The sequence below is a fragment of the Mugil cephalus genome, chromosome 9 (assembly GCF_022458985.1).
Source record: "Mugil cephalus isolate CIBA_MC_2020 chromosome 9, CIBA_Mcephalus_1.1, whole genome shotgun sequence".
In the NCBI taxonomy this organism is placed as follows: domain Eukaryota; kingdom Metazoa; phylum Chordata; class Actinopteri; order Mugiliformes; family Mugilidae; genus Mugil; species Mugil cephalus.
In genome coordinates, this window is record NC_061778.1 from 11,637,950 (window position 1) to 11,663,808 (window position 25,859).

A 25,859-nucleotide genomic window follows, 5' to 3' on the forward strand; every position below is an offset into this window, starting at 1 on the left:
ATGAAAGTTAATTTGCATGAGTTAAAAATAAACTTGAAAGGTATGAACATAATGTACTCATCTGCTGAAATTGGTGAGAAGTTGCTACTGTAAAATGTTCTACTGGACAAGAGTGAGATAGTGGTTTGTGAAAAAAAACAAAAAAAAAAACTGTAAAAACCAAAACTGAAGCCAAGTGTCGGACGTGGGTTACTGTTGACTCAGGCTGGTGTTGCACAGCCTGTTGGTAGCGTGCCTTCTCGCAGTCTGCTGATGCAGGAGCTGCTAGGTCCCCTACAGTCTGATGCACTGGGTGAGAGGGGACGTTCATGATTGATGCCATCTTGGCCAACGTCCTCCACTCACACAAATCCTCAATGGAGTTCAGGAAGCAGTCCAGGATGATCTTTCCTTCCTTACAGCGCTTTTATTATTTTTAGTCTGATGTTTTAACTTTGCGCCTTATGTCCATTTCTGCTAAACTCTGCTTGGAGTTTCTTTACTGACTGATTTTACCTTGTTAACTTTCTGTTCTTGGTTTTATCCAGCCTCTGGGGCTTCCTCACCTACAACAGTGTTTCCACAGTACTTTTCAACAAATTCTGTTCTTATTTGTAGTGTTTCGCAGATTATTAATTTGTGTATAAACTGTGAAAAGTCTGATTGATTGATTGATTGATTGATTGATTGATTGATTGATTGATTGATTGATTGATTGATTGATTGAATATTGTCTTGACACCTACAAAATGAAAATGTGCAAACACAATACACAAAGCACTATCATTTATACGAGGATTTATACGTGTGGTCCTGGATGTTTCGTGAGTAGACAGTGCCCCTGATGGTTGGGGCCGGTACTGCAGGTACCAGTCTGAGGAAGGAGGCGTGTAGGAGCCAACCCGCTGCTATCGCCTTTACCTGCATGAATATAACCCAAGTGTTTGTTGGTGGTCAGTAAAACAGGTACGCAAAGAAACCGTAAACTGTACTAGTCGCCTCGTGTCGTTGCACGTCATGTTTTGGTGGTTTGTTTTAGGCGCATTGTTTCTTCCCTCGTTGCACACTAGCTACACCAGGCTATGCTAGGCTAAGCTAAGCTAGGCTAGGCTAGGCTAGGTCCGGACTGCATGCGCAATCAGGCCCATGTGTATGCTAAGAAACTCCTCGATACTTTTTAAGACACTAACATTTCATACCTGTCAGGTCTAGTAATCGAACGAGTTAATTGTTAATTATAGACTCAAACTAACAGTTTATAAGGGATGCGCATAGATCAGACTGACAACCTTAATATTGGATAGTTAGCTTCGGGTTAGCATTGTTAGCTCTTGGCGGTTAGCTGCCAGTTTAAAGTGAAAATAATAAAACGTCATTGATAAGATAGCGAGGTGACAACTAACTTCACAAATACATGGATAATTTTGTCGTTAGTATATAGTAGCACTAGAAACAAATCTAAATAGTTTAGGGTTATATTGTTAGTTTTTTCCCTTGTTTTTGTTGCATCTTTAATTTGATTGGGCATATTGCCACTATTTTGTCCCAAGTCACCCCCGAAACTGATGATAAAAATAAATCCTGTATATAGCAAAATATATTTAATTGTCAAGTCATAGGTGATGATTTAAAGTTTAGTGAAGTTAGATTAGTTTGTAGTCATTTCATAGAAAAACGCGAATAAACATTTGCATCACTCAAAGCCCCAACATCCAATAGTTTAAAGATTGAAGTATATTTTCTAATATAAAATATGTCTCTAAATATGTTTTTGTTAATGGCTTGAATTTCGCATTTATAACGCTAAGGTATACATTCAACCACTACTTTATGAGGTACACTAGTGAAAATCAGTCCTTTCTAGTACACACCTGGCCGGCATAACATTATGACCACCTTCCTAATATTTTGTAGGTCTCTCTTGTGCCTCATTAGATAGTGGACATGGGTCTTCTGAGGGTGTCCTGTGGTGTGTGATAACAGGATGTTGTTAGTGGGGGCCTTTGGGTGCTATGGGTTGAGGGGAGGGTCCTCTGTGCATCCTCCCACAGGTATTTGATCAGTTTGGGATCTAGTGAGTTTGGAGGCCAGGTCAACACCTGCTGTTCTTCATGGGGTGGGGGTGTCTTGTCTTGTCTGGTCTGGTCTGGTCTGGTCTGGTCTGGTTTAGGTGGGTGGTATATGTCTACAAAACATCTACCTGAATACCAGGTCCAAAATGTCAGTGGTCATAATGTTATGCCGTATTGGTGCAACAGTCCTGCACTCAATCTTATCTCCATGAAGGCTATGATATTCTGTATTTGTTTTAAATAACAAAGATAACTGTGATTTTTATTTTCAAGTCTGTAGTTTGTAGAACCATTGAAATGTGTTGTGTTTTACTGGCACATTATCAATGAAACTAACCTCCTGTAACATCAGCAAAAGTGTAGCCTGTGGTTTACAAAGGGGAAAGTTCTGTCATGTTGTTGAGTTAAAAGTTTTGAGCTTCATTTACAAGAAGTCAGTCAGTTTAACCATTGTTTTGCCAGTATGTGCTCATTGATCCACAGTATTAAATCTTTTGAAAGATCAGACACATGTGATATTTAACACAGTCAAATTGTGACACATTGTGACATAATGTTTTCCAGCAGTTACTTGGGGTCACATTTCGCGTCCTGTTCTAACAACTGAGCCTTGGCCTTGTAATTAATGGTTAATTTTGTTGAGGAGTGACTGCACTAACCCATAGAAGAGTTATCCTTTCAATATTTATATCCAAGAAACAATGTGCTAGTTATCGAAGTGCAATATCAATTCATTTAAACATTTATTTAAAACATGTCTTCCAACTCCCCCCTCTCTCTTTCTCCTCTTCAATGTGTTTCTTCTTCGTTTGCCTCCATGCAGCAGCCGTGCCACGCCGCGCCCCCACCCCCAGCGGAGCCGTCATGTGGCAGGAGGCCCGCAAGCATGAGCGCAAGCTCCGCGGCATGATGGTCGACTACAAACGCCGGGGCGAGCGCAGACGAGAATACTACGAGAAAATAGTAAGAGGTTTTATTATCTAGCTGATCAATGTGTTTATGTTTTTACTAGTGTAGTGGAAGTTTAGCTCTGTGGCAATAAGTGTGAGCATGTTCAATCCTCAGGGTTATGAAGTTCTATTAGCTTCTTATTTATTCTCCCTGTAGTTTGTTCTTCTTGTCTACAGGATCCTAAGTTATAATAGAAGACTGAACTGAGAATTGTTCTCCAGTGTATTTCAGTATTTGGTTAATTATTCTGTGTGATGTGTCATTTTCTTGACGTGCTCTCATTTTGTCTTGATAGAAAAAAGATCCAGCTCAGTTTCTCCAGGTCCATGGCCGAGCCTACAAGATCCATCTGGATCCTGCTGTGGCGTTGGCTGCAGAGAGCCCTGTGAACATGTGAGGAGATTCACACAAACAAACTAATAAACAAAAAACTTATATTAGAACTCACACACGTTGCTCAAAGCTTGTGGGATCTGGTTGATGAAATCATACCTCATTTTGCTTGTTTTGTCTAAAGGATGCCGTGGCAAGGAGACGCCAACAACATGATTGACAGGTTTGATGTAAGGGCTCACCTGGACTACATCCCCACCTACACTCCTCCTCTGCTCAGCACATCGTAAGTTTTACTGAGGACCACATTCAACCTCAGAACCTGCCTAGTTTAAATATTTTATTTTGTTTGTTGTAGTTTTACACATTCAGATAATTGTGCAAACCTGACCCTACTATAACATTATGATGAAGGAAATAATGTTTTGAAGTATTGCATGTGAATGAATGAATGAAAGTTTATGTGAACACAGAGTGAAAGAAGGAAAAAAAACTAAACAATCATAAGACGGCAAAACTTAACACATTTTATGTCCAAAAATATTGGTGAAGAAGCCAAAGTGTATTAATTCCCACCCTTCTCCACATGTCCATTAAATATATACTATATCATGTAGAGAGGTCTTTAATTTTTTCATACAGGCAACGAAATAAATGTTTGCGAGACAGAACTAAAATGTCTAGATGATTTTCTTGCGTTTCATGTTTTTAGAGTGGAGCACTTAGTGGGTGGAATATTTGACATTTGAAGTTAAACTAGATCAATTTTCCAACATAATGCACCATTATGACTCAAAATAAAAGTGTTGACTGTGATCATTTTTTGTGTCAACCTCAGTCAAGAGCCAAAACTGCTGAGTGTGTTGATATTTGAGTATTCGGCGAAAAGCTAAATGTGACAAACAACCTTTTGCTCTTTGTCTCGTGCAGCTCTCCTGAGCAGGAGATGGAGGAGAGGAGGTGTAACTATGAGCGCTACAGAGGCCTAGTGCAGAACGACTTTGCCAACAGTGAGTATTAACTCACAGTTTCTTCGTGAATGTTAAACACAACACAAATGAGCGGTGAAGAACACGTGACTCCTGTTAATGCATAGCACACATGCACAGTGCTGCACATGCAGTGTTAATGGGCCTATAATAGACTGTTAGCCTGTTCTCAGTGGGTATATTTTGCAGTTGTGTTGTGCTCTTTAACTCCCCGCCGTCCTTCTACAGTCTCTGAGGAGCAGTGTTTATACCAGATCTACCTGGATGAGCTCTACGGTGGCCTGCCCAAGCCAGACGACGAGAAGAAAAAGTATGTCATTTAATTTCTGAGTAAAGCAGTGTGTCCATTTGCTCCGTGAAAGCACGATTTATTTCAGAAGTTATCCTGTTATTCACAAATATTTGCTCACATTGTGCAGACTGGCAGAGAAAAAAGCCACTATTGGTTACACGTATGAAGACAGCACCGTGACGGAGCCCGAGCCTCAGTCAGACAAAGATGAAGACAACTCGGAAAATAGTGAATCTGAAGAGGACGAGGGCATCCCAGATATAGGTGAGGAAATTCTGTTGTCGCTTATAAGATTTTCACACGAAGGAAATTTGAATTACAACTTAAATAAATAAATAATCTGTGTGTACATACAGATGTGGAGGTTGATGTTGATGAGCTGAACCAGGAGCAGGTGGTGGACCTGAACAAAATGGCGACTCCTTATGGAATGGCTGAAGGCGACTTCGTCAGGTAAAATGTCAGAGATCGTATCGTAAATTCTTAGAGTCAGAGGGAAACTGGGTCAACGGCAGGCGGACTGGCTTTTAATTTATGGTTGGGAATCTGTTACTTGCAGGTAGAGTGTAGAAAGTACCGAAATAACTCATAACAGAGCTTCTTTCACAAATAAAATCTCTAAACAAGGAGCCATAGTTCACGTTCTTCTCCAGTTTTTGGAAAATCTCAAGTTTTGTAGATGTTTCTGAGAATGTTTTTGCAAATAATTAACCTGCCCAGTAGATTCATCTAATAAAGATTTTTTAGTAGTCGATTGGTTAATAAACCACTACCTAACAAACAGAAACTCACTTTTTTATAAATGAGAAAATTCCAACTTACCTACTGATACAGTTCATCACTAAAGTTGACATTAGTGCTGATAGTGCTGGCTATGATTTAACGCCATTGGCTTGTGGCTGGTGTTGTTATTTTTCTGCCATGTACCGTCTCAGAGCATAAAGTTCACTTTAGTTTTTTAGGTCTGTGTGCACATGAGCACACGTTGCACCACCTGTAAATGTACTGGAAAGCAGCGCTGCCCTGCTAGCATTGGCGTCCAGTCTAGAGAAACTTTGTTATTCTCTTAAAAACAACACATAACGACACACCACCCACCAGACAAAGCTCTCTGTAGTTGTCCAAACACTGACAACACTGCTATTGTTTTGCCGTCAGAGACCGACACATCTTCTCTGTTGAGGACTTTGTGTCTCTCCGGTCGGCCGTTTAATCTTTACAAAGCGTGCATCCTATCGGGTCTCTGTTTAAGACTTTTTATTCATCTTCAGCGTGACTAGCAGTGGGAACATAAGCATCGCAACACTTCATTACAGTCCTACATTATTTCATTAATCCTGTGTCATGCTACTTTTTTGTCAGGATGTTGAGGAAAGACAAGGAGGAAGTGGAGGCCATCAAACATGCCAAAGCTCTGGAGGCGGAGAAGGCCATGTACTCTGTAAGTACTCTGAGGAAGTAGCTTGTTTGTATTATTGCTTGCTATATTGTAATTTATGTGTGTATATATATATTTAATTAATCGTTTCAGGGCCGGCGCTCTCGCAGACAGAGGAGGGAGTTCAGGGAGAAGAGGCTAAAAGGAAGACAGATCAGTCCACCGAGGTAAATTCATGTTTCTTACATTTTTAGAATCTGTTTACCTCAAAACATGATTGTATTGTTTTACTTACTCATCTCGTCTTATTTCAGCTACGCCAGGAGAGATAGTCCAACTTACGATCCCTACAAACGGTGAGTTAACCCTCTGTTTTGTCGTTTTCCGGTATAGTTCGTGCCCATCTAAAGTTTCATGTTCTCTTTCAGGCCAGAGTCGGAATCCAGCTCCGAGTCTCGCTCGCGCTCTCGTACCCCTGGTCCAGAGAAGATCACCTTCATCACCAGCTTCGGAGGCAGCGATGACGAATCCGCTGCAGCAAAAACACAACCACCCGTTCCTCACTCTGGCCACGCCCCCTCCACCTTGCAGCACTCGGCAGGTCATAGCAGGGGCTCCCGGTCGGTAACTTTCCCTCTTCCCTCGTTTTTCTTTGGTTGTTTTCCTCTGAAAGTCGTTATGTTCATTAAAACGGACAAAGAGAGAATACTGGATGATTTCTGTAGATAGGAGCTGGATCACTTATCAAGTAAAACGCAAATATCAGCTGATTAGTCACTAGTGGGACCAGTGTAACTGTGCATGTGCATTGAGGAAATATGTGTGATTGAGTAGGTCAAACTTTGACGCACTTTACTGCTGTGCATGCCACTTTATGGCAGAAACCAAATCATTGAAATCTTCTTGTTAATATCAGATTATAAAATATCACTACTTAATTATCAAAAAAAAGCAGAAGTATTCTAAAGTTAGGCTAGGTGCTGGTGTCGTACTGTTACTAAAACACTGTGTCTGTGTTTGTTCAGGAGACGAAGGTCGTCCTCCAGCCGCTCCCCCTCATCCTCGTCCCGCTCCTCATCTCGGTCTTCGTCTCGCTCGTCCTCCCGTTCGCGGCGAGCTCGGCGAGGACGCGGGGGAAGGGACGCTCGGCGTTCCTGGAGTCACTCGCGGTCGAGGCGGCGCTCCAGGTCTCACTCCAGAGGTAGAGGAGGGAACGGGGGGACCGGGTCCTGGAGGAGACGGGACCGGTCACGGGACCGGTCACGGTCACGGTCGCGGTCCAACAACAGAGGCAGAGACAGAGAGAGGGACAGGGACAGAGAGAGGGACAGGGGACGGTTCTCGGCGCGCAGACGGACCAGGTCAGATCAATCTCCCGACAGCGCTGCAGTTACTGCTTCACTACGAACACAACGTCAACGACTCGATGTCATCTCTGTCAGGTCCCGGTCCAGCTCACGGCAAGGCGGCAATTCCAGGCGAGGGGGGAGGAACAGCGGGGGACACCGACGGGCAGACAGCGGCAGCCGCAGTCCCTCTCAGTCTCCCGTCAGACAACACCACAGTCCCTCCCCAGGTCACAGAGGGAACCAGCCTGCTACCATCTCTATCTCTGACAAGCTAAGAAAGTAAGAAAGACCATTTTGTAGGTGTGAATTGAAACCACTTCACAAAACACAGACAGGAGGAAACGTGTTAACTTGTATGAGACTGTGTTTTATGTTATAGTTTTATTTAGGGCTGGGCGGTACAACCAGAAATGCATATTATGGTGTATTTCAAAGTTCTGACGGTATCAGAGAATTTTATTTTATACATAATCATGTATTCACAACATTTTCTACTGGTTGAGAGAGGAATTAATGCAGTAGATTGACTAAGGATGGACTATTTTACTGTGATGATGAGTAAATATTGTTGAATAATCCCACGCTAGTAGTAAAACAGGTTTGCATGGCCCCGTGTTAGCACTGCCTGCTGATGTGGAAATCCAGGGAGATTAAAAGAAAAACAAAAAAGAATTAAATGTTATAAAGATGAAATGCAGAAACAGGGTCAATTATTTTCATTTATTTTGACGTATTTATTCATAATTACTTCATGTCAATGGTAGCGTGACCGGCTACCGCAATAATTGTAGTCTGTTAATTTTTCTCATTCATAAAAAGCTAAATTTGGGGATTTTCAGGGACGATTGTAGCAGGGGGACAGATCATCCAAAACGGAGACATCTGGTCACCCTAAGCAAAACCAAACAACCGATGTAGCACTTTTTTCTTCTTCTGCTGCTTCATATTAAAAATTCATATCAAAATGAAAGTACCATTATTATTATTATTATTATTATTATTATTATTATTAATACCATTATTCGGTATGAACCAGTATACCGCCCAGCCCTAGTTTTAGTCTTTTCACAACTTCCAGATGCAATACCAGTCAAAAACTAATTACGTCGTGAACAAAAAAAAAAAGTGTAGCTTTTGACCGTGTTACAGTACATACACATAAATAAGGATGTCTTCTGTGTCCCCTCGTCTCTTCTCTCTGCAGGCCTGACACTGCGGGTGGTAAAGAGACGGGAGCTGCCAAAGTCAGTAAGAATTTGATCTAGCTGGGTTTCTTGCTAAAGCCTACGCCTCCCTCATCCCTGACAGGCTGACATGGTTGTCCACCAGACTGGGATGTAGGAGCCATTGTTTTCCCCCCACAGACAATAAAATATAATCAGATGTATGTCCCCCGCCCCTCCCCACCCCCAAAGTGGACATAAACTGCAGTCAAATTACCCTTAAGAGTGTTCTTGCCAACACTGACTGAATTAATTCTGCCAGTTCTGTATGAAGTGAAGATTCAGACGCTTTCTATTGTCCTCATGGTGTTTCTAGTCTGGATGGTGAATGTACGTGTCCTCTACATCTACATGTGAGTGCGAGTGTGTATCAGACGTCCTAAGACGAGGAAGATGTCTTCTTTCTCTTATGACCGTTTGTCTCGTTATAACTCCTAGATCAATATTGGACGCTTGTTAGCGAGAGAAGCTGTTAGATGAGTCTCTAATGACATGCAGATGTGAGGTGTCCGACTTTGACCGAAGACTGAAGAGCAAGTTAACTATTTGTTTTGTCTTCTCGCCTAATTTCCTGCCAAAGAAGAAACGGTTTGAATGCTCTTCAACAGTCAAACAGACAATTGAGGTGGAAGTTATAATCTCCCTCTGTGCTGAACTTGCCTGCAGTGTTGTGACCTGCAGTTTTTCTTGCCTGGCCAGGTTTGAACAGCCCAGTGATGGGTGTGTCGGGCGACAAAACGCCACTGGCTCCTTCCAAACTCACCGGACCTGAGTTTGAACCTGCTCTTGTTTCACGTTGTGACCCTCTCTCCCTCCTTCAACCGTCCTCTCACTTATCTCTCCGATATATAGATATTAACACATTGTGTAAATGTTGACCGGACACTGTGCCTCTGTTCACACACAGCCTGCTCAGCCAGTGGGCCTGTTGACTCAACAAACATCCCTTGTAATTAATGTATCTCTCATCCTTTTACCTCCACCAGCTAGTGTACATAAAGGTGATAGTATCAAATTTGCATAACAGCACCGTATCTTTGATCTCTATCGCACACACCACGCACACCATGCACAAACACTTTTGTCGGGCTGCGAACGGTTGTGCTAACACGTTTGTGTCACCTGCAGCCCAAGATGACCCCACAGGAGCGGCTCAAGTTACGAATGCAGAAGGCGCTCAACAAGCAGTGTGAGTTGTGGCCAAGTTTGTTGGGAAACGACACAATGCAGACCGCGTACCGTCCCGAGACGCGTACGTTTCGCCAAATAATTAAAAAACTCTTGTGTTTGTGTGACCTGCAGCCAAGGCGGATAAGAGAGCCGCTCAGGTGAAGATCCAGCAGCAGGAACACAAACGACAGGTGTGTTTTATTCTGTGTTTGCAGTGTATATTCGGGCAGAAACCGAGACTCTTACCCTGTGTTTCCCCTCATCGCTGTTTGTTTATTTTGTACAGGAGCGAGAGGGAGAACTGCGAGCCATGGCACGCAAGATACGCATGAAGTAAGGCCGTGTGTGTTTAAGTGGACTGTTTGGTATTTGTGTGTCGCAATTGTCTGACCCAGAGGCTCTGCGTTTAGGGAGCGTGAGCGCCGTGAGAAAGAGAGAGACGAATGGGAAAGGCAGTATGGGCGGCAGAGCCACTCGCCTTCCCCTTCCAAATATGGTAAGACGTTAGGTTTTCTATTGGCGGCAGTCACGCGCATCAGAAAAATTAAGATAATGACTTGTTTAATGCGCAGAAGTAACCAAAGTATTTAATCAGCTCAGCCCGTCCTGATTTGCTGCCATCAGTTTCTGCTCTGACAGTTTTATAAGCTTCGAGATGCCCCGGCATGCACTTGATTTGATCGCGTCTCTCTGTCCTCTGTCCCTCAGGCCGAGAGCACAGCTCACACAGAAGGTATGTGAGAAGCCACAAGAATGAACAACGCAACGCAGCAAAATAGTGCTTGTTTTGTTTTATCACACCAACACTATCTGAGAGGCTCATCATCTCACGCCTGCAGACGTGATACTACGGCTTCTTGGCTTGTTCCTCGGCCGCTAATTAGTCTCAAGATCAAGTCTTAGGAAAAATATTCCAGTTCTTGAAATAAAACTTCTCGTGTAGTTAATTGTTCTACAGGTACAAAGCCACACTATTACAGAGCACTTTATTAGGAACTATTAATACTAGGCTTAATTTTACATCCATAACAGTGTTGGTTTTTAGTGTCTTGGAAGTCACGTGATGTTGGGGGTTCCTTTGAGATCGTGCTCCATGTTGACACGATTGCATCAGATCCTCTGTGTGCTACTGGAGGCACATCTGGTGACTGGGGAGGCCACAGACGTCCACTTAACTCACTAGTGCTTTGTGCCACGCTTCATTATCAGGCAGGAAGTAGCCATTAGAAGAAGGTAAAATTGTGGTCATAAAGAGATGCATATGGTCCGCAACAAATTGGCTGCAGCATTAAAAGGGTAATTGATTGATAAAGAGCCCAGAGTGTGAGAATAAAACTTCCCCATACCCCCCCATAGGTTGGGTCTGTGGGTTCATGCAAAATACTCACCCTTGTGTCGGCAGCCTCGGCAGAAAAGAAAATTCGTCCGACCAGGCATTTATGATTGATAGGTGGTTCCCGTAACCTACTAAATAGTTTTTGAAATTCTCAGAAGGTTCTGTTTAACAAACCATGTGACACATCAGGTTAGACAGGAGTCGCGCTCAATGTGGCCGTTGTTTTCCAACTGCTTCAAGGTTTAAGATTAAAGAGAGACTGAGTTTTTTTTTTTTTTTTTTTCTGGATGCTAGAGACACTGAAACCTTTCAGACAACAATAATAACACCACACAGTTGGTGGCTGTGTTTACGTGGACACTAAGTGTTTTATAATAAACAGTAAAACAGCTTAAACAGAACAAAAAATGTCCCATGTGACAACGTCAGTCATGCCTGATCAGAAAGAATAATTACTAAAATATTAGACACAGTTCAAGTGATTGTTTCTAAGATTTAAAAAAAAAAAAAAAAAAAAATACTTTGTGCTTCTTCACATGGGGTTAAACATCAGGGGAGTTTCAGGGAGAGTTGGGGGATATAGCGAAACGAGGTGAATTGCTCTGAGTACGTCATTAATTTACTTAAAGGATGCTTAGAAATGCGTTCAATTTATGATTAATTACATCTCTCTTGGGTTTTAAGCGTCTCAATAGGAAGGTTTTGGTGACAATCTCTTAAATCTTTGTCTTTTCTGCAGTTTATTTGGTTTATAGTCTGGTATGTATGGCAAGGATGTCACGTGTGGTGAGCAAATACCAGCCGCTTGAGGAGTTTCTTCCAGGCTGTAGACTAGATTAAATAAAACTGTGATTCCAGTCAAATTTGTTCAAGTCGTGACTTAAGTAATCACCACTAAACTATATTTATTAAGGCACTTCCTCTCATTCACGCAACGCTGCACCTGCACAGTGTGAAGGTTAAATCTTAGTCATCACTGAGTGTGACTTACATACACAAGCAAGTATATTCACCTAAAATACGAGCTGATTTTGTATTTTATTTGAAATGAATCTCTTCTCATGTAACGTCTTCATGTTGCTCATTTGTAAACTGAGATCGTCTATTTTTTTTTTTTTTTCTTTTTTCTAGGAGGTCAAGATCTCGGTCGCGGAGTCCTTATTACAAACACTGAGGTGACGAGAGGGAAATGTGACGCATCTGACTGAACCCACATCATCGCACATACTATCCAACATCAGCCAAATAACAAGGAAATATGAAGTGATGGTTGATTAGCTGCTTGCTGATAAACCAACAAACAAATGTACACCTGGACTCGCGTGCTCTCTGGGACTGTTTGTGTTTAAAAAAAAAAAAAAAAAAGATTCCTTTAAATTTACACAGATGGTTGATTCAGCTACATTGAGTTTGAGCTGTCGTTTTCATTTCTGCTCTTTCTTATTAAATGAGTTTCCGGTTTCTTCTGCATGCGCCTTCTTTTCTTTCTCAACACTTCTTCCCACCTGAAGACAATTCTTCAGAGTATGTAACGCTGAGCAATATCTGAAGTTACATCATGCATCTTCCTCTCGTCGCCGTGATCTCCCACATTTCACCGTTTTGTTCCAACAGGATCCGTTTGGTCTCATGAACCGATGTACAGAATATTTATACGCATCCGTATGAAGCTACTTCTTTATCGATTGCTCTTTTTGTACTCTGTCCTCAGCCAGCCGGTCAACAACAGCAGACTTTTTTGTTTTGTTCTGAGTAACATTGAATGATAAATGCAAAACCACAAATAAAACTTTGAAATGATTTGGGAATTTCCTCGTCTTTATTTGTAAAATCATCAGAGTGAATTAATGCCGTGAATATTTGGTGTAATCCAGAAAATTGTTTATACATCAGTTTATTTATTTATTTTAATTTGTAGGTTTTTCATTTTATGTTTCCACCAGAAGGAGGCGACAGATCAGAGAGCGTCAACTGCTGCTTCTTGTCCCTGAGTCCTTCTGTAACTTTTGGGCCGTTTCCCTCAGTGTTTGCTGTGTTTTAATAGGTGTGTGGTCGCTGCAGCTGGTGCGCGTGAAAAGGAGAAATGAATGTTGGTGATGTTCCGGTTTGTTTTTTTGAGTCACCTGTGAAAAACAACAAGAGAGGTAGTTCCTCTGAGCTGATGAGGGGAACTAGATGTCGATTTGTACTATTGGATGTGATTCAAACGGATAAAAAAAAAGTGACACACAAAGGAGTGCACAACTGAAAACGCTTTTAAAGTGAAAGCCTATGAGCTGGTGGTAAAGGAGTGTGTTACCCGAAGAGGGCGGGGTCAGGGTCGGAGGAGAAGCGCGGCGCGGCGGGGCGGGCGGTGCCTTCAGTCGCCCATGCCCCCTTTTGCCCTCCACTGGCTGCAGGGGGAAGAAGCGTGAACTTGAACGCAGCCTTCACATCTCAGTGCGAATCTAGGCAGAGGCCAGTTAGTCTTTATCGGTCCGTCCCTCGGTCAACTTATCGGAGAAGGAGCAGTCACACGGGGTCCGGGTCGATCTGGGTCTTTGCTGGGGAGAAAAAAAAAGGTGCCAAACGCTCGACGCGATGTCCAGGCGCAAACTTGGAAGCAGACCGCAGCACCTGAGTGCAATTCAAGGTAAGGGAGAGCAGCGGTGTGTGTGTGTGGTGCGCGTTGAAACCGTAACGGATGAATGTGATGATTTGAGGTGAAATTACAACAAACCCAGACCCCAGGTTTGTTTTACTCACAGTTTACGCGCCTGGTGTGGATGCGCGCTGGTGCCATTTATCACGGTGTATTGACTAAATTGATGAGAAGGTCGGAGAGCACGTTGTTATTTCGATTTCCACTCACCAGAAACACTTCCCCAACGGGGTTTTAAAAGTATCTCTGCGTTTACACTGACCTTAAACAAGCCAACATGGTTCTTTAATCCCGTTTGCGGACTTGACAGGCAAATATTTAAGTAAGGGCTCACGGTGTTCGTGTTGTGTTTGTCCTTATGTGTATTGTTGCTGCAGCAGTCTTCATAGAGGAAGGACCGGTTTATTGGCACGCTGCTTTCAGAGGCTACAGGTCCGAACACGATGATTAATATTTCCAGGTTAGACTATGATCAAGTTTCTCGGTAGGTCTCTGTCTCATGAGTCTTTGGGACACAACTCTTCCTTGAAGCCAGTAGTCCACACTCTGTCCTGCTTTATACGAAGCCAGATTTTTAATTATTTTCCATTGTTTCAATTTAAATAATTCTCTAAAACAAAAACAGCATTTCCATTCAAACTCTCCATGTGACCATGTCCAGAATTGACTTGAACATTAGAAACGTCTCACAAAGAAGCGTGATGGCTGAAAGGAAATAAGACAGAAACTCAAACACCATTTGTTTTTTACAGTTCTCTACTGGAGACCAGTGGTGCATGTCTAGTGTGACCACAGGCCTTGACTCAACCCTGTGTGTGTGTGTCTGTGCGCGCGTTAGTGTAACCGCGCCTTGCAAGTCTGCACAAACAGCGCAGCCCTGAAACAGGAAAGGTGACATTTTTGAGTAACAACTGGCGAGATCTGACTTCAGACTGTACTGTCTGTACCTGTCCTGTATGCTAGCCGGCCCACCCTGGGCAGGTGGATTCAGTCCAGGCATCAAGGTGTGCCCATGACTGCGTTGAGCAATAGGACTTCTGACCCCCCCCCCCCCCCCCCCCCCCCCCCCCCCCCCCCCCCCCCTCCACTGCTCTTCCAAAGAATCCTTCCTGGTCTGAGGCTATCTGAGTTTACACAGGCTCTTTTGGTTCAAGTTGTACTCACTGCTCTCCTCACTGTGTGTTCTCCCCAGCCTGCAAGCTGCGCATGCATATCAAAGCACAAACCGCATTAAGATTTGTCAGGTTGTTGAATCTGATGAGCTGCCCTGCACATGTTCCTGCACAGGAGGGGAAAAAAAACAAAAAAAACAAAAAAAAAAAAAAACACAGGGGTGGTTCTTATCTCTAACACCTTCAGTCACTTTTTTTTTTCAGTTTTATTGCAATCCACTTCCTGTTGAGAAACTCCCGCTGCCTGTGGCTTATAAGGCCACATTTTATTTAGAGTGTAAAGGTGAAAATGTCACCCACAATAATACACTTTTAATACAGTCGCCTGACTTGTCAAGACTCTGTTGCTGTCCTATTAAAAGGAGACTGAAGTTTCCGCCGAGATGGACAGCTGTCCCCCTCCTATGTACCCAGCAGCCTCAGCCACCGCGTGCAGATGTATTCAGAACTGCTTAAAGGAAGTGGTCAGTGTAGACTGAACCGATTGGCCTGGTTGCTCTAGAGCATGCAACTGAAACTAGCACTTTCAATCCCCACGCCTGGTTTGTTGTTCCATTGAGGTCAACGGTACCCCGTAACTAATTTCTAAGGTCATGTTTAAAAAGTTTTTAATGCAGAAATCAAAACTGTAACTACAGCCCGGCGGTCACATACGAAACCGCTGCACTACGTTGAGTTTGTTGGAGATATGTGTGTGTCTAAAAACAAAAAGGGGGGACCGATTCAGAAACGTCTTACATTTGTAGATGATGTTAGCGGGCTTATAAGTTTCCAGGATGCAATGTGACTCTGTTTCATGGAGCGCAGACTCCGATTAAATACTTTCAAAAGCTAGCATTTTTATTTTCCCATTAATGCATAGATTTTTGAGGAGATGAAGTTCAGAGATGTCTCACCAAAAGTCATTTATTCCCTTGCTTCTCATAGGGAACTTTTTTTTTTAAAAAAATGCACTTGAAAAACCATTAAATGCATTTACCCAATAATGTATCTGTCAATCAATCGAGCAGTTTTATTAAAAATGTAAATTTTTATTTCTTTTTTTTTTGCCACTAAAGGGCACTAAAACTGTACCTCTGCATTTGTGTGTCACCATAATTTAAAGGTAAAACCAGCTTCCTCTGGTTCTAACCGAGCTCTCTGTGTCCCCCCCCCTCTCCTGCCTCAGATACCACTGACATGGCAGACGGCACCGGTCCCTCAGGCGACCACCACCCTCCTCATCCTCCTCCACAGGTGCGGGGTCCCGACGACGGTCGCGACCTCCTAACTTGTGGCCAGTGCAGCCAGGCCTTCCCCCTCGCTCACATCCTGGCGTTCATCCAGCACAAACAGGGCGGCTGCAGCACCCGAAATCCGGCCCCCGACGCCAGCACTACGCCCCCCTCACCTGCCGGCCGAGCCCGGCAGCAGGTCACCGGTGGCGAGCTGGGGCCGGGCTTCATTGAGCTCCGGAGAGGGGCGGCCAGGGACCGAGTCTGGGGGGAGGAGCCCGGCATGAAGGTGAAGGCGGACCACAGCAAAGCAGGTGAGCGCTCGGAAGGAGCAGGAGACGATGGCAGGTTGCTAATTAGTGACTCTGTTTTTTTTTTTTGTTTTGTTTTGTTTTTTTTTTCCCTCAACCTCCCTCCTCTTCATCTAACAACCGCCCCTCCTCCCTCTCGAGTCCAGCTCATTAACTAGCCGTTGCCATTAGCAGACCTGCGTGAGTTAGTGACGCACAGGCTAATTGTGTGGAAAGGATAGGCGTCAGGAACATTCGGAGGGCACCATGTGTCCCCGAGGGCTCCTCACCGAGCACCTGAGCTCCAGAGTTTCTTCTCATCTCCCTGGCTGTCAGTCTCTGAGGTGGAATGGCCAGGTAAACATGTTTCTCCCTCCACTGCCTCCTGGACAACAGCGTCTGAGGCCCTGTCCCCGATAACCCGAGACGTTTCTACGCTGGAACAGCCTCACAGTTGATTTCGGTGAAGGGGGCTGATGGTTGCCGTCACACACCGCAGCGTGAAGTGGTCAGAGGAGTGGATGTGAGGCAGATCACGCCGTTCTCCTCGCTGTCATGACACTGTAATGGAGGACGTTGCATCATGTGCAGCTCCTCTGCTCTCTCCCACTGTTCTGCCCCGGGCCGAGCCACCTGAGCTCCTGGGAATCTCCTCTTTTCTCCTGCTTTTTTCCTCATCGCATTCATCTTCTTTTCCCTCCTCCCCCGTTTCCAAGTCTCTTCTGACTGTCCTGAACGTCTCTCTCTTCGCTTCTGACAAGATGATCTGAAATGTGACTAATGCGTCACAGCGGAGGTCAAGTTCATCAGAAGTCAATCAGACATTCATGAATTTTCCATGAAAATCCTTCCGAAGATTTTTCGTGCCTGTCCAAAAAGAGAGCGTGTTTTCCTTTCTAAGGTCAGACGCATTTGAAGGTCACGCGGCATCCCCGAGTCTGGAGTCTGAAAGATGTTGCAAATGATTGCAAATGGACAGAGCATCTTGCCACACACCCGCAGCACGAGCGAGTGCCCCTTTGCACATTTTGAAACGCTCTCTGCCATGTACACACACGTTAGCAGTTCCTTCCTTTGTGTAACGCTCGGGGGACGGATGCACGCACCGTTTCCGTTTGTCCACAACCTCTCTTGTTTTTCTATTTCAGTCTGTTTCTCGTCTCTCAGTCTGCCTCTTACCTACAGTCAGAACGCACCAGTTTAGTAATTTAGCGGCCGCACTATTATACAACAAACACGACACGTGTGCGCGGCTAGGGGGTGGAAAAGTGTGTGACAGCATGTGACTAATACATGCGTGGATTAGTTCGGTTGGTAACGGTAAAGAGGAGTTTTTTTTTTTTTACCATGAAGTTTGAATTCCTGGACGTCACATAGGTAAAAAACGATTTAACTGGGTTGTAAGTGAGCGGAGGTGCTTTTTCAGAGAGCAACTGAATGTAAATGATGAAAGGGGGTAAAGAAGTATGTTTGATCAAGAGAACTTGAAAGAAAGAGGTAAGACGTTACCACCATTCTTACATTCTCCCTCGTTTTCTGTTTTCAATCAAACGTACCACGAGAGATTTTTTAATTAACAGATATTACTTAGCCGCTCTTTCTCAATTCTTTTTATTTATTCTCCTTGTTTGTTTTTTCCTCATCTCCAACACCACCACCCCCCCATTTTTTTCACCCCCCCCATCTTCAACACACTTTCGCTTTGCCCTCTTTCAATTTCTTGCCCCCCCCTACTCCTCCTCCTCATCTTCCTCTCTTTTCTCCTCCCTCTGCCTCCCAAGGGAAAAGAGATTCTGCCTGCTGCTCGTTAGTGCTCCCAGCCAATCTGCATTTTTAATTAGTAGTTATTGCTTCTGCTTAATATTCAAGTGCTACCCCGGGCCAAATGGGAATCCTTACAAAAAAAAAAAAAAAAGGAGTGAGAGGGGATAGAGAGTGGAGGAAAGAGAAACCGGCTGGGTATTGTGTTTCACTCCAGGACCCCGAGACAAAAGCCCCCCCCTCAGGGAAAGATTTGGAGGGTTTTGGGGAGGCGGAGGGGTGACGAGAGCCGGGGTTGGAGGATGGGTCTCAAGTACAATCCGAAGGGGTGACATATTTTCGTGGTGTCTCCTGGCCCCCCGTACTACATTATAATCTTTTTATCTCATTTTCTTTTTATCTCCTGAGCCCTGACCTACCTATCTCTTGCTCCTTTTTTTTCTTCTCCTGCTCTCACTCTTCACCCTATTTTTTTTTTTTTTTTTTTTTTTTTTTTAAGAAGTATCTCAACTTCTCCTGGGTTTCTCCTCGGGCTAGGTTAAAGGACATGAACACCACGGCTCCTCTCCAGACAGAGGGAGGGCGGGAGAGAGGGGAAAGAGAGAAAGAAACAGTTGCTCTCTTTTTCATCTTCACTCTCCTCCCCCCCTCCAGTAAAATACAGAAGGATTTGACTTGAGGAAACATGAAAGAGGCTTATAGCAGAGTCGGCTTTGAACCTCTCCAAAAATGGGAAGAAAAAGTGGGAGAAAAATGTTTTCCCCCTCAATTTGACGATCTTCTCTCCAATTTTTGATTTATGCAGAAAGGCCTCATTTGTCAAGCAGGCTGAGTCAGTGCCTGATTTACATAAAGCGTTCGTTTTCTACGTTCTGCTAATTAGCAATTTGCAGCTTAATTGGAGAGTGGGTCTCGGTTAAGAGACAAAGCTATCCAAATATAAAATATCTCCAGATGTACTTGGCGACACGGCTTGCCTCTCCCTCGGCCTTTCAGCTTCTCTCTTCTACTTTGTTTCATACTTTTCCCCACTCACCTTTGCACTGTCTCGTTCTGTCTATCCTTGTTGGTGCGTTCCTCCGTCATCACCTTCGTCTACATTAGAAGCCGTGGCAGTCCGTCTATCATCACTCATTTTCAGCACGTATAACTTAAAAGTTGCTGCACCGGTTGTTATAACATTAGGGCAGGATCATCTGACTGCTTGTTGTGAAAGTGGAGCTTGCGGTGATAAAACCGTAGATAATGATCATGCTGCTCGTCACTTTTCTTCAGCTCTGTTGACTCTTTGAACTCATTGTTTGGACTTTCGAGCCCTTGAACTTTACTGGTTTTCGTTCAGTCGTTCTTCTTTCTGAGGGGCGCTCTGAAAACCCACCTGCTCATCATCGACAGTAGACCGACAAAGTTGGTGACTGACTTGTGAACACGTTGAAGATTAAGCTGCTTAATGTCCTAAATTTTGGTGGTAGAGACCAAAAATGGAGCTAAAAGAAGAGAGAATATTTGCGTTTGAGTCTACGGTCCAAATGACTGATAAATTGCTGTGTAGTTCTCAGCGTTCAGTATAAAATGACAATATGTCAATGTTTTGGTGCCAGGGCCATTCGATTCTATGGCTTTTAACTCATTTCAAAGACATTTCAAAAGAATGTGACATTTTGATGCAAAATCCCTAACCCACCGACATTTTGTCCATCTTTGTTTGCAGTGTCAGAGGAGCCCTCATATTTTACCTGCCAGCAGTGTGAAGGCGTGTTTCCATCTGCATGGGCGCTCTTACAGCACGCCCAGCACACACACTCCTTCAGCATCTACCAGGAGGACGAGGAGGATGGCGAAGACATGGGAGGAAGAGGGGGTCGCAAGACTGCCACGGCCGTCCTGGACCCACGCCACCTCAGCCAGGCTCTCGCCTCGGCCTTCCAGCCCTCCACCCTGCGCCCCGGCCGTTCCCGCCAGACTCACAACGCCTCCTCTTCCAGCAACCCGCAGGCCCTGAACTTTTCAGTGCGGCTCAGGGAGCTCGCCGAGGGGAATAATAACATCTCCCCCGGAGGCATGGTGCTCTCTCCGTCCTCATCTCCGCCAGCAGCTTCTCCCTTTCCCCAGACGGCCGACTTCCACTGTGAAATGTGTGAGCAGAACTTCCACTCCCTGCGCGCTCTGTCCGCCCACCGCCGGACTCACGCCTGCGAGAAGCCCTACCACTGTGGGGTGTGCGGGCAAGCCTTCGCTCAGAGCGGTCAACTGGCTCGTCACATCAGAGGCCACCACCGGGAAGCTGGAAGTGGAGGAGGTGGGTATGAGTCGGTGGAGATGGTCATGATGGAGGAGGACGTAGGGAGGCAAGGGGTGCGGGGGATTTTTCAGATGCAGCCTGCAAGAATGACGGGGAAAGGAATGGTCGGTACAGATGTGAGAGTCCAGGGCCCCTCTGATCTGGACCTGACCCTCCCCAAACACCCCTCCCTCGCTTCAGGCCTAATGCTGCTGACCTCCCAGGTCAGACCCACAGACCGGGACCTGTTGAGGCTGTACCAGCGCCCGAGAGAGGGGGGAGAGGGCGCTGAGGAGGAGGCAGAGGGGCAGGGGGAGCCCCAGCACACCTCGCCCTGCGCCAGCCCCTCTGAAGGCTCGCTGGAGAGCGGAGAGACGGGAGGAAGTGGTGAGAGCGGCATCGCTAGTGGCAACTGCACCCCCAAACGTCCTGAGGCGGGCGAGCGAGTGCGAGGCGTCGGAGAGTGGGAGAACGACCAAAGGGAGATCATCGAGAGGGAGAAGGAGTGGACTTCGGCCAAAGTCAGCGAGGCCGTGCATGAGTGGCAGAGGGACAATGAACGGAGGAGTGTAGTGGGAGTTGTTAACCCCGCAGGAAGCAATAATAACAACACCGGTTCGACTGGTAAGAAAAAGAAAGACGAAGCCTGCGAGTACTGTGGTAAGCAGTTCAGAAACAGCAGCAACCTGACTGTGCACCGCCGCAGCCACACAGGTGAGCGGCCCTACCGCTGCGGCCTCTGCAACTACGCGTGCGCCCAGAGCTCAAAGTTGACGCGTCACATGAAGACCCACGGCGCCCAGGGAGCAAAGGCTTCCTTCTTGTGCCAGCTGTGCGCGGTGCCCTTCACGGTCTACGCCACGCTGGAGAAACATCTGAAGAAAGTGCACGGCCTGAGCCATGCCAGCGTTGGCGCGTACGCGCAGGCCAGCGCCGCGGACACTTTAGCTGCGATAAAAGCCGAGGAAGAAGCGGTGGTGGTGAAAATGGAGGATGAGGAGGCCGGCTTTGAGCGGATAGAGGCGGAGGGCAAAACTAGTGACGTGAACATGGGTGACGTGGGGCAGGGGCAGTCAGAGTGTGTTGGTGTCAGGAGTCCCGCCGTGGTGAGCGATCTCCCACCAGAGAGCTGTGCAGAAGCGAGCTTACCTCTGACCTCTGCCCCCTGAGAGCTGCTCTCAGTCATCCACTGACAGTAAAATAGCACTGTATAGGATTTAGCTTGCCTATTCATGTAAAGGAACTCATCCCACCCCCAAGTCAAGTTAAACTGGAGTTTAAAGAAGAAGCCACAGCAGTGTATAAAGCCCCATCCTCTCTGCCAGCAACGAGGCACGCAGCAGCAACGTTCTTTCACGATTGTATGCAAAGCCGCTGGTTGAAACTAAGTGCCTACAGACCACAGAGAAAAACAAGGCCATGACATTCAACGGGGAGATTACCATAGCTCTTGAACAGGAAGTGAACCGCCACAGTCCACACCGACACAGGAAACTGATCACCATGTTGCAGCGCAGGATGCAAAAAACGTGTGATTTATGTCTGGTGACCCACTGGACAGGTGCCGACGGATCTTAACCGTCACATGACGCGGAGAATGAATTATATTGATGAAAAAAAATAGAGCTGTTAATATATTTTCAGCACCGACAAACGGAGCGAGGTCGTTTTGTGCTACCTAGCTGGTTTTTCGTTTGAGAAGACCTTTTAAAGACTAAAGATGTTTGAACGGAGGCAGGGGTGAAATGAATCCAAACACTGTCTGCCTGCAGTTTCTCAGACTCCTCTTTTTAAAGGCGCTCGGTTGTCACAACACTTGTCACTTAACATAATGTTTACAAGACTCACGGGGGCCTAGCAAGGTTGTGTCTCCTGACTTTGTGACAGTATGTGTGGATCATTTTCTGTTCTGTTATTATATATTATTTTTTAAATAAATGTGAATATGGAGGCTTTAAAGTCTCCCCTACTGATGTGTTCCATAATTAGTTTCTATGCATAAAAAAAACAAAAAAAAAACGGCAATTTTTACCTACATGTGAAACGGGTGTGTATTGTATCTCTGTTTGTACCTATTATTATTGTGATGGTTATTTCGCTCTTTCGTTGTTTACATTTGTAAAGTGCCGGGCCGCTTGAAAGCTCTTGCATGTCTTTGCAGCCAGGTCTTCCTAATTTATGGATGGTGCATGTCGGTGGTTGTGTAACTGAAAAAGTCTGTTTCACTGCTGAACTCCAGGGTTGAGAAGAGGTGCAGCAGTAGCTAGTTGATTGTTGGGGTGGGGGTGGGATCGGGGGGGGGGCCAAGCCGCCAAGCGAGCACTTGAGTGAGTTGGATGAATGTTTTTGTGCGTGTGTACATATTAGGACATTGAGGATGGGTGGGGGGGGTCGCACTTCTACATGAACCCCTCTGTCCTGTGAACTTGTGTCCGAAGCGTGACTCGAATAATTGCAGCGTCACATACTTCTCAGGTCACGTGGGACTTAAACACAAGTTCATCAGGAGAAGATCGGTTCATTTAAGAAATAAAACAAGTCTTTAAGTGGACGTTGACACCTTTTTTCTATTTTTTTTATTTTTTTTTTATTTTTTCGCCCATGACTACTGTGATGACTTTGTGTTACAGATTTTCTGATCTCTGCCGCATTCAGGTCAAAACAAATGCTTGTGTGTGTTGTTTAAAATTGAATCATGAACGAGTGCGGCGTAACTGTTCAGGGATAATAATTTGTATATACGTTCTTGCTCTTGCTATCATTATTATTATTGTTATTAATATTATTATCTGCCTGCCCCTGTTACATGCTTTCCATTCTTCTTAGCGTTGCCAATAGTTTCCTTCAAAGTTGAACACTGGCTATTGTGAAGCTATGCCGCTCTGCTGTCTTTGTAAACTTGACACCATTTTGTAATTGACCTTGTCACAAGGAGCCTCAATAAAGAATTGAGGTCAAATATTTCATGTTGTTGAGTTTTTTTTTTTCTTCCCTCTTATTTTTTTTTTCGTGCTTGTTATTTTTCTTATTCTGGGATCAAGAACAAAGCGTTAGAAACTATTTTAAGTCCTCTTTTCTCACCAGGATGTTGTCTTAGTCAGTGTGGGTCGTTTCTCTGAGGACCACAGTCAGCGCTGACTTATTAATTTTTAATGTGAGTGTTTGGATTAGGGACCCTCACTCCTTGTTTACATCCCTGTGATGTTACTGGCTTTGTCTAGAAACACTGTAATGTAATTCTGCTGGATGGTGGTTGTTGGGGGGTGAGTGGGGGGGGGTGTATGAGGATATGTTTGAGTTGGTGCTGATTGAGAGGTGGGTGCAGCGAGCTGTGATGGGACACGGGCGACCACGATTTCTCAGGATACTAAATTGTAAAGGGGGTGGGACGGGCAGTAGTTTGGTTATTGTTTGTGGGCATGTTCGGAGGCAGAGCAGGGTGGGTGGGGAGTGTCAAGGGGTTGAGATAATTGCTGACTCCATTTTAAGGGCATAAAAACCTCTGCACCAGCATCTCTGGCCTTAACCCCCCCTCCCTAATGAAAATGAAGTTCTGTGATCCCTCTAGCTCATTAACAGCAGGTCTTTTAATGAGCTTTCAACAAGGTGGGGGCTGGGTAGATGAAGAGGAGGAGTAGGGTTAGATGCGTTGTGTGTGTGTGGGGGCGGGAGGGGGAGGGGGGGTGCGGGTGGAGAGGAGGTTATTGCACCAGATGCACACACGCCCACTCTTACCAATTACCATTGTGTTACGAGGTATAAGGAGGAAGTGAAGACAGAAACCCCTCAGTTCCAGATGAGTCAGTTTGTCCGTTTCTCTCCATTGGGGGTAAAAAAAAAAAAAAAAAAAAAGGAGGGAGGACAGTACAGGTGACAGGTAACATCCTCCACCTCTCCCTCCGGTAAACTCCACTCTGCCTGGATGTTTGGGCGCCACAGCCAGCGCCATTTGGTGCTCGTAAGGGCCCAATTATGTAAGGTAAGTTGATACAGAGCAGAGCATAGCACACTAGCCCCTGCAGCAAGTGGATATCTTTTCCTCGTCCCTGGGTGCCCTTTGTCTTCCTGCCGTCCACGCCTATCTGAGCCGCTGTCAAACTCTGCACAGGTCAGTGTCAGTCCCCCCCACACGGGACCAATCACAACGAGGAGAGTTTATCATGTCAGCCACTGTGCGTCGGAGTGCTTTCTGACCAGTGACTGCCCCTGGGCGATAGCAGTGTGGACTTTGAGATCTAATGGTTGTGTCTCGGCTCAACAGAGAAAGCTTTTGTTTTGTGTGGAAGTTGGTTGAGGTTACACAGCACTGTCACAAGGGTAGTTAATAAGCTGCGCGCACACACACTAACGGCTTCTTAAGAGCTACGTTTCATTTCTATTAAGTGACACTTTTGTAAACTTCCTAAGCTGTTCCTGCATCCATTCATCTCTCATTATCTCATCAAATTACTGAGATGGAAATCTAGTGAGTTTTAGTCATCGCAGCGCAAATGTTTTCATTTATAAGTTTATTGAGACATTACACCTTTATTTTTTACAAGAGCAAGCTTTGTTTAAATAATGAGTAAAAAAAAATAATAGTCCTCCAAAACCCCACATAAAATAGAAGAGAATAAGACAATCACATTAAGAGATGACATAATACTTTATTGATCCCCATGGGGGAGATTCGAATGCCACATCAGCACAAGTCAAGCGAACCAGTGACAAAAAGAAATTAAATAGGACGGAGAGAACAGGCAACCAAAAGACAGTAAGTAGGACAGAGACAAGAGACAACCGCTACACAAGAACAAAGTGACAAAAACTGCAGATAAGTAGATAAGTGACCATTACGTAGACTACAGATGTGGCTCAGTGACCTCAGAGCTGTGAGCTGTTCATACAAACAATCAACCACAAACGCTGAAATTGGCAAACGATTTTTATCTGAGTGGAATGAAAAAGGCCTTTTCACCAATTGCTATTTTATTTGACATATTGTGCATATTCACATATAACTCGCAGGTAAAACAATGAGTTGGTCTTTGCTGTCGTTTTGACAACTGAGTTGTAAGTGCATAGGTCAGAGGTCTGCAACGTTTTTCGGGCTACTCGGCCTAGTGCTATTTATAAATATACATTATTATTATTATCATTTTGCATTCAATATTAAGCTCTTTTGTCCCTTTACTAAAATATGTTGGATTCATATTAATGTGTATTTAAAGAAATAAAAATTTGAGGGGGGAAAATAAAAAAGAATATATATATATATATCTATGTGAGTGTCTATATATATATGTGTGTCTAATTAACCAAAGATTTTCCAACCCCCCCTGCAGTGCCTCCGCAGACCCTCATTTGAAGGCCTATGGCATAGATTATTGTTAATAAGACCAAGGAGAAAAATGGGACTCATAACAGTCCAAACTTTCCCAGACTGCTA

General features: G+C 44.8%; 2 protein-coding genes across 3 annotated transcripts; both read left to right on the forward strand.

Moving 5' to 3' along the window:
- The first annotated feature begins 798 nt into the window (after nucleotides 1–798).
- On the forward strand, nucleotides 799–12,872 carry LOC125013144 (CLK4-associating serine/arginine rich protein). Of its 2 annotated transcripts, XM_047593514.1 has the most exons (21): nucleotides 799–945; nucleotides 2,875–3,014; nucleotides 3,298–3,395; nucleotides 3,520–3,621; nucleotides 4,266–4,345; nucleotides 4,553–4,634; nucleotides 4,744–4,880; nucleotides 4,973–5,069; nucleotides 5,979–6,057; nucleotides 6,148–6,221; nucleotides 6,309–6,350; nucleotides 6,423–6,614; nucleotides 7,020–7,355; nucleotides 7,437–7,622; nucleotides 8,548–8,587; nucleotides 9,695–9,755; nucleotides 9,869–9,927; nucleotides 10,023–10,069; nucleotides 10,147–10,232; nucleotides 10,445–10,469; nucleotides 12,204–12,872. In XM_047593514.1, the coding sequence occupies exons 2-21, from the start codon at nucleotides 2,916–2,918 to the stop codon at nucleotides 12,244–12,246; spliced, it is 1,965 nt and encodes a 654-aa protein (XP_047449470.1). In that variant the 5' UTR covers nucleotides 799–945; nucleotides 2,875–2,915; the 3' UTR covers nucleotides 12,247–12,872. The 2 variants fall into 2 exon arrangements, 1 of the variants encoding a protein (XP_047449470.1); XR_007113363.1 differs by lacking the exons at nucleotides 10,445–10,469; nucleotides 12,204–12,872 and having other exon boundaries at nucleotides 8,548–8,591.
- A 536-nt stretch (nucleotides 12,873–13,408) lies between these two features.
- Nucleotides 13,409–23,392, forward strand: znf296 (zinc finger protein 296). The gene is made up of 3 exons (XM_047593513.1): nucleotides 13,409–13,704; nucleotides 16,054–16,413; nucleotides 19,862–23,392. Exons 1-3 carry the CDS (start codon nucleotides 13,653–13,655, stop codon nucleotides 21,598–21,600), a joined length of 2,151 nt encoding a protein of 716 aa, XP_047449469.1. The 5' UTR covers nucleotides 13,409–13,652; the 3' UTR covers nucleotides 21,601–23,392.
- The last annotated feature ends 2,467 nt before the right edge of the window (nucleotides 23,393–25,859 follow it).

Bases quoted from the DNA above. Each gene is read 5' to 3' on its own strand.
- LOC125013144 (XM_047593514.1), top strand. From the start codon at position 2,916: ATGTGGCAGGAGGCCCGCAAGCATGAGCGCAAGCTCCGCGGCATGATG. The intron at 3,396-3,519 runs GTGAGGAGATTC...TTTTGTCTAAAG, and splicing joins GCAGAGAGCCCTGTGAACAT to GATGCCGTGGCAAGGAGACG. The intron at 6,615-7,019 runs GTCGGTAACTTT...GTGTTTGTTCAG, and splicing joins GGTCATAGCAGGGGCTCCCG to GAGACGAAGGTCGTCCTCCA.
- znf296 (XM_047593513.1), top strand. From the start codon at position 13,653: ATGTCCAGGCGCAAACTTGGAAGCAGACCGCAGCACCTGAGTGCAATT. The intron at 13,705-16,053 runs GTAAGGGAGAGC...CTCCTGCCTCAG, and splicing joins GCACCTGAGTGCAATTCAAG to ATACCACTGACATGGCAGAC. The intron at 16,414-19,861 runs GTGAGCGCTCGG...CTTTGTTTGCAG, and splicing joins GGCGGACCACAGCAAAGCAG to TGTCAGAGGAGCCCTCATAT.